The sequence below is a fragment of the Centropristis striata genome, chromosome 12 (assembly GCF_030273125.1).
Source record: "Centropristis striata isolate RG_2023a ecotype Rhode Island chromosome 12, C.striata_1.0, whole genome shotgun sequence".
NCBI lineage: Eukaryota > Metazoa > Chordata > Actinopteri > Perciformes > Serranidae > Centropristis > Centropristis striata.
In genome coordinates this window covers 13398348-13406650 of record NC_081528.1, presented here as the reverse complement: position 1 = coordinate 13406650, position 8303 = coordinate 13398348, and the positions used below count along the sequence as shown (strand labels likewise).

The window sequence follows — 8303 nt, the reverse complement described above, 5'->3', positions numbered from 1 at the left end:
GTCTGTCTGTCTGTCTCTCTTTTCCCTCTCTGTCCTCCTAGCCCTCGTGCCTCTGACAGCTATCTTTTCATCTGCCTGTCTATCCATTCATAGTTTATCCATCATTAACAGCCCAACCCTCGTCAAACATCCGTTCATTCTGTTGGTTATAAACAGCCCGGTTGTTGCCATGATGACAACATAGCTGGTATTAAAGATTATTTAATACTACAGGCTCATACAGCTGGTGGCACAGAGGTATCCATGGGAACAGTTTTCCAGTGGGATCTACGGCAATGCCTGTTCAGATGTTCCCAAAGCAAAACAACTGTGACCCATTGATTTTCACAATGAACACGAATATGCTCTGGTTCATATTTGAGATTGTGATATGTGATACATGTCTCTGTCCCCTTTAGCCTCTCTTATACATTTTGCTTCTATATGAAGTATTGTTTTTGATTCATAGTAGATATGTAGTTTCTGCAGGCAATCTTTAGCAGCTTTATTAAGCGAAGTGTGTACCTAATAAAGTGGCAGTGTGTTCTTCTGCTGCTGTTGCCCATCTGCTTCAAGGTTGAACATGTTGTGTGTTCAGAGATGCTCTTTTGTATATTGGTTGTATCAAGTGGGTATTTGAGTTTATGTTGCCTTTCTGTCATCTCCAGCTAGTCTGGTCATTCTGCTCTGACCACTGTCATGCACAAGAGAACTGCCACCCACTGGATATTTTCTCTTTTTCATACCATTCTCCATAAACCCTAGACATGGTTGTGCGGGAAAATCCAGATATTTCTGAAATACTCAGATCAACAACCATGCATGTTCAAAGTCACTTAAATCACCTTTCTTCCCTCACTTTGAAATTCAGCAGGTCCTCTTCATCAGGTCTGCATGCCTTCAACATTAACAAGCAGTCGAATAGGTGTACTTAATTTTGTTGCTGATCACAGATGGCATTTAATAAGGAGAGGGCGATGAAGGTACTACAGTAGTACAATGAGCATTGTAGCTCTGGAAATTAGTTTGACCTGGTTAGGTCTAGAAAGTGTGTGCAATCTGTTGTTATGGATTTTTTTGGAGATTATTGGAGAAATCAAAACTGCACAAATTTCAAAATAAAATAATTTCGATTTTTAATGTTCATACATAATTTAATGGTTCCAAGGGAATAAATGGTTCAGAGATGCATTTGCAGGTGCATATTCTCTCTTGAAAGATTATGTCTTGATGCAGAAAAAGTCAATAAAGGGAAGATTAAAACCCAGTTCTTGACATTATATGATCACCTGTAAGAATTGGGACAAGGCTGGGCTCCTATGTTCCCTATGGTTACGCCAGTTGGATGGTGAAATGTAACAAACATCTCTCTCTATATATAGTAATAGTCTTATTTATTTGTGATGGGGCAGTGTTTCTGGTGGTAGTTTTGACATTGAGTAATATTTACTAAAATGTGTTCCTCTCAAAAAATAGCAATACGTATTTTGATGGCATTACAAGATTGTTGGTAAACTGGAAAGGGGGAGAAATGTGATTTTTTTTTAGTGCCTTTCTATTAAATATACAAATTAATACCCATGAAAAGCTCATTGGGAACATTTATGAAAATTATATTTAGGAGACTAATGTGCACCTATCTGCACAGATGGCACAACACATATATCATTAAACAATTGTTCAGTTTATTTAAAAAAGTGTATACATAAAGTCATAGAAACTGGCAATGTTTATCAGACGAGACATATTCTATCAAACACACTGACAAAACTCTCTTGTCCATTAAGGCAACAATCAGCTTGATGCTTTGAGTAACGATGTTGCTAATGTGATGGGAAGTGGATAATGGGTCTTCTCTGACACCATCGCCACATAATCATATCTGACACTTAAACTTTGGCATTGGGTATAAAATAAAACACCTCACACAGCAGACAGGCTCTTTGTACGGTACTATTTAGACGTTATATAAGTCCAACAAAGGTGCTGTGCTGTAGTGACAACCATTCAAAGGTCTTTATCAAATATAAGGCTCCGTAATAAATAAGGACTTGAATAAATGATCAGACAGTCATTGACTGATCCGATTGGGCTTTTAACAAAGGTACTTTTGAACACCCAACCTCCCATTCATGTTAACTACACTTCTTTTCATTCATTAAAATCATTATATAAATCTTTATAGATTTGCAGTTGATGGAAAATCCCAAATAAATGTTTCACCATTCAATTCAGCAAATTATATCTTTACGGCGCTGTTAAACAAATGTTAAATTAATATATATTTATAAAGATTTATGAATGATTTCAGAGTTAATCAGTGTCATTCAAAGGCAGAACATGTTGCTAGCATGCCGTTTGGACATTGGCCATGGATTCCTGGCATCAGCAGAGATACTCAGACCGGGAACTGTCGCTCTTATACGTCATCTGGGAGTCGATGCTCGACCTGGAGCACAGGAGCATTCGCTCTGATTCACGAGTCGCTCTCCTTGCCCAAAGCTCAGTTGGATGAGGATTCAAGGTCCTTTGTTTCATTGAAATTGTCTCAAACTTGACATAGCTGTCTTTTTCAAGCTCCTCTGGGTCCAAAGGTGTGCTGTGTCCCTTGCAGTACAGAGCGAGAATCTTGTAGAGCAACAGTGCAATAACAGACAAAACCAAAGCACAGGCAATGCCGCTTACGATGATGAAAAACTGGCTCTGCCCACTATCCTCTACATTGTCCAGCGTGTAGAAGTCAATGCAAGGATCTTTTCCAGCAGCGCTACCTTTCGCTACGAGGCACACTGAGTACCTCATCCCAGAAGACAGTCCTTCTAGGAGCACTTTCCCAATGCCAGCGTTAGTCTCCAATGTCCTTTTGGAGTCATCCTCATCATACGGTGAGTATACGACTGTAAGTGGGGCATCATTGGGTAACCCATCTGCTGTCCAGAGCAACACTGCAGTGTCCGATGTTTCTTCTACAATTTTAAGGTCTTTGACAGACTTTGCATCACTTTTCTTGCTCTTTTCATCAGCTGCAAGCTTTCTCCCATTACCTCCTTGCTGGGTTTTTCCTTGTTTTAATGAGCCTTTCTGTGAACTGCTGCTGGTGGTAGTTCTCATCTTCTTAGGGGCAGCAGATGTTGTTGATAATCTTGGAAGAACTGTGGTTGTGAATATGGGCAAGTCAGGAGTGACCGTTGGGGGTGTGAATGTTGTGCTTTGGCTTGTTGCTTCCGTTTCGATGCTAGGCTTCAGTGGAGGGATGGTGGTACCGAGGTCACCGGCAACCGAGAGAGAAATGGTAGCTTCTGCATTGCCAGCAACATTCTTAGCTTTGCAACTGTAGTTCCCGGCGTCTTTGAAAAGTATTCCATGCAAGCTCATGATGGACCATCTGATGCCATCTCCAGGTGACTCCTGGACTATAGCGTGGAAAAAGAACACAAAAGTCAACATGGATCAAGTCTTAAGTCTTAAACAGCTTTCCTAATAGATTGTGAATTTCTGGCTCTAGTACAACACACCTTTATGCACCAGGCAATGAAAATCTACAATCAATTTATAGATTACTAAAGTCTCTTTAGACTTATATAGATTACTAAGTTTCAAAAGCATTGTTTTTTTGCTTTCTAAATTTCCTAAACTTTTAGTGTCTGCATGTTATACCTGTGTTGTTGACTTGTGAGCCATCAGATTTAGCCCAGTAAAGAGCTGGCGTTGGAAACCCCGTAGTGTCGCATCGCAGGAGAACATTACTGCCCAAAGTGGATGTGATCTTTGTTGCAGATGTCATAACGGATGGTTTCACACAATTGTCAAGTTCAGCACGCTGAAAAGGGACACCTGCCAGATTCTCTGGTCCACTGCAGGTCATGAAAAGGTCCATCAAAACCACCGGTGTGCCAGTCATTTTGGAAAGCTCAATCAGCTTGGAGATTTTACAGTCACAGTACCAGGGGTTATCTTGGAGGCCTGAAGATGAAAAAATAAGACAAATTGGATCATAATGAAAAGAATAGATGGGACAGATGGCAGTATAACCGTAAAGAAGCCAAACACCATTTGCAATATGAACCATTGACATTAAAAAAAACCTTTATGATTCTAAGAAACCCTATTGATTACTGTATATGAATTTAGTGTTGCTAAAATAGTTTCCAAACTGCCAAATCGTGTGCAGGGCTATTATAAGTTATTTTTTATTGCTTGGTTTTTAACCGCTAATGATCCCTCACCATGTCATGCCAAACAAATAGTGGTCATCATTAGATTACATGTATACATTTGAATTTAGTTTTTTTTTTCTTTTTTTGAAAATTCACATAATTTTCAGGCGTCATGGCAATTCAATTTTAAGACAACTAGGAAGATCCTAACCCCTATATACTCCCTTACAAATTGCTGTAAGCACCTGCTGCACACAATAGGTAAGCACATGTGCTGGTGCATATTTAAGCCCTTTAACCAGCTTAGTTTGGCTTAACACTGGCAAAGCACCTAAGCTGGCTGTGGCCTCCCACTAGTTTGTGGCAACACACTATTTCCATTAGCCTTACTGTTGGCATAAATGTCAACAGATCAGTGACAACTCTGATATGTTATATGCCATGTCCTAAGTCATTGGTGAAATTCAAATCTTAAGTATAAACCATATTTTATTTTTAGTATATTTCAAAAATAATAATAAATAATTGAATCACGAAATGTGAGCAAACTTCCTTTTTACTAGCACAATGCAGGTTATGGTTTTAGGATATGCCAAAGAAGCTGTCGTATAATTCAGCATGGAGTGTTTATTTTTTCCTACATCCTAATCCTGTTTCTCCTTCAGGTACACCACAGCACACAGACAGCTTTTTCTGCACGGATAAGCTAGCTCGCACTTATACAGCTTATTAACAATATCCCTCACATCGTCCATGAACAAACATTCACTCTTGTATATGCTTGGTTGATGTAATTTAAAAGAAAATTACCTTCTCACTTTCAGTTACATGTAATTCAAAAATACATCCAACAAAGAATATAGCAGGAAATACTGTAAATTGATTCAAGTTATATCATTTTTGGTTTGGTTTTGGGAGTGTTCTCTGATTTTTGACTTTTTTGACAATTTTAAAACAAAAACAACATTCTCCTGTGAATATTTCATCCCGTCCTTGCCCCTGCCTTGTGTTGCTGTTATTCAGCAATGGAGCACAGTGCTGTAAGTAAGCACCTAGATATTTCAGTGAAAATGCCAAAAGCAATGCTTTTGTGACAATTAGAAAATACTACTCTGTTATCAACAGTCTAAACTTCCCTAATGAGATAAATAAAGATTTAATAAAACTGAAATAATGAAACCCTGGAACATTTATTTTGGACTAAACACATTTCTCTCATTTTAATCCAGGGGTGTTACATTGTATGTATACTAGACAATTGGATCATTGTTCATTTTTGTTTCAACTTTGGTACTTTAGTGTTAGCCGTATAAATTGATTCTGAGGGTTTTTTTTGAAAGCATTTTGCCATTTTCTTGCAGCAACAAGCTAACCTCCATATGCAAATTTTGCTTGTCATGCTGTAAATACTGCCAATTTCAGTTTATTACTATGGTTTTCAGAATGTTCTTTAATGGACATTTAACAAGAGTTCAATGTTACCACTGCAATTGCCTGTGTTCAGAGAGAACTATGACACTAACCATGGGGGTATCACAAATTGTGATAAATGTTTGAGAACTGGAAATTATTAAGTCACAGGTCATCCTGACTTGAACAATATTCATCTGCTGTTTATTTGTTCGATTGTATAGGTGACTATATTGCATGGGTAATGGGAAGATTGTACATTTGATGTACAGTTTTTCTCTTTTGCTGAACTTGACCGTGACTTCCTGACCCTTGACATAACATTCAACCGTTAATCAGGACAAGTAGTTGATTATGTACATTAAGCGTCAACTCTGCCACTACTTAGAATTAGCTAATTTGTCCTGGCAGTCACTACGAGGGCAAGTTTGAGTCAGTCCGAACAAGTCTGGCTAGACGAACAGGTGATGGAATAAAGTTCCTGAGGTAATTACAAATAACCCCAAAACTATCCTGCCTTGGCCCTAAGCTGAGCCGGACACAGCCGTTTCATCCTTACCTAACACAACTTTCTGGGAGGTATTAGTAGAGATGGGTGCTCCATTGAAGGGGGGCCAGATATCCATGAGCTCAGAGGGCAAGGTGGCCAATTTATTGCTGGACAAATCCAAGTAGGTAATGTTGAGGAAGTAAGGTATTGCGTCAATGGGGACGTTGGTGATCCTGTTGTTGTGTAGATCCAGCGTCTTCAGGCTGGGCATCTCTCTAAGAGACTCCCAAGGAAATATAGAGATCATATTTCCATCCAGCCTCAGCTCGTGAAGCACTTTGAGGTTGTAGAAACTTGCAGTATCCACTGAGCTTATGGAATTGTAAGTAATCCACAGGTAGCGTAGCTCCACCAGGTAGTAAAAAGCTTCTGTTGGGATTCGCCGTACCATGGTTTTCTCAATCCGAAGTTTGACTGTATCCACAGGGACGTTGACGGGGATATCAGACATGTCTGGATCATTGCAGAGCACCGATCTGAGAACGAAAGATTCATGAGTTAAATGGTTTGAGCATATCCTATAGTCATATAACAAAACTCTGTATAAGTATCTATTAATCCATCCATCCATTCATCCATCCATCCATTCATCAATCCTGACTCTCTGTTGTGATGTAGGATGCTTTTTCTGGCATGACTGTAGTCTGGCACTTCCCATGACAATGGCAAGGTCAGCGCTAATCACTATCATCATTAATAGTGAGTGACCATGTTGATTTTCTTCCACTGCATGAGGTGGAATGTCTGGAGGCAAATCAAAGTCACACAAACAGCTCCACGTACAAGAGAACCATTGGAACACAATGAAAGAGTTAAATTAGCATTACATGATTGCTATCTATGACTTTGAGCTTTTGGTGGTCATGATGATAGTATCAATAGTCCTGATAACCCTACTGTACATAATGTAATTTTCACTAGTATCACAACCTCCACAGTGACCTTTCCCCTGTTTTACAACTGGCAAATTAAAACTTCTCACTGTAGTCTAACTTCTTAGTGAAAATCCCCATGATAGAAACTAATGCAACCCAAGAGATTTGTAAATAGTATTCGTTGATATGCTACTTTTCTAGCATTTCCCTTCTTTATGTTTGACCTGTCAACATGATGGGCGAACATTGAACTTCTTTGTTGCCCAAATCTGAGTGCAAAGAGAGGGATGCATTATGGAACAGGGGTCAGCGCTATTAAGTACTAATTATGCAGTAGACCATTAGGTCTTTCTCAGGGATAAATGGATTGGTACCATGCTAGGGAACACACATTATGTCAATAGGGGTCATTACAACCTGTGCACATTGTACTGTGGGACATTTTGAAATATTTGTCTGTATTTTTACAGTACATGTATAGACTTTAGATACAGAATTCAATGCTACAGTACAATAACTCTGCATTTTAGATAATTGTTGCTCATTCAAATAATGGCCCATTTTTCCCCCTTTTATTTCACACCAATGGAGATGGGATGGCTCAAGAGGTTATAGCTTTGTGCATCTTACTAAACATGTAAATATAACTTGTTAAGTGCATCCTGTTTACTTTCCAGCGATTTAACACGGCTCACTCTCCAGGTGGTTAGAGTGCAGTCATACTTAATGCTGTGCTCATTTAAATATAGGTCATTATTGCTAAATAAGCAACTGAAAAACAGTTTCAAGACTTTAAGATTCCACTGTGAGGGGTTAATGTAAAGAGGAATCTTTTTTATTTATATTTTATTTTCTGAGTGAAGGTATAGAGAAGGTGACCTAATTAGGCTATCTTAAATAGATTTTTTTTGTTGTTGTCTTCCATTGTTTTTCAATGCATGTGTGCGTAAATAAAACACAATTAAAGTATGATTTACCTGCTTCCTGCTCCATCGGTACGTCCATGGAAGACACAGGTGCACTGGGCTGGACAGAAGGGATGAGCCGTACTGAGGCAGCATAAGAATACATGCACATAGAGAAGTTGACGCATGTTTTCATCGAATGCACCAACAGTTCTCACATTGAGAAAAGATCAGGAAAAAAGACATCCGGATTCATTGAGAGCCTGAAGAAGTATTCTTCCCCCGCAAAAAAATAAATGGAGAATAATAAAAAGAGCTTTCAAAGTCCATCGGCGGCAACGGTACACAGGCTGAGGATCTAATTACAGTACAGGTCACCTGTCAGATTGACTGTGTGGGGGAGGGTGGAGGGTGATGGATTAGTGAA

General features: G+C 39.1%; 1 protein-coding gene across 1 annotated transcript; it reads right to left on the bottom strand.

Moving 5' to 3' along the window:
- Positions 1 to 2283: 2283 nt before the first annotated feature.
- lrit3a (info leucine-rich repeat, immunoglobulin-like and transmembrane domains 3a) lies at positions 2284 to 8136 on the bottom strand. Its single transcript, XM_059346972.1, has 4 exons — positions 7949 to 8136; positions 6106 to 6572; positions 3637 to 3942; positions 2284 to 3392 (listed from the first exon to the last, which is right to left on the bottom strand). Exons 1-4 carry the CDS (start codon positions 8062 to 8064, stop codon positions 2365 to 2367), a joined length of 1917 nt encoding a protein of 638 aa, XP_059202955.1. The 5' UTR covers positions 8065 to 8136; the 3' UTR covers positions 2284 to 2364.
- Between the last annotated feature and the right edge of the window lie 167 nt (positions 8137 to 8303).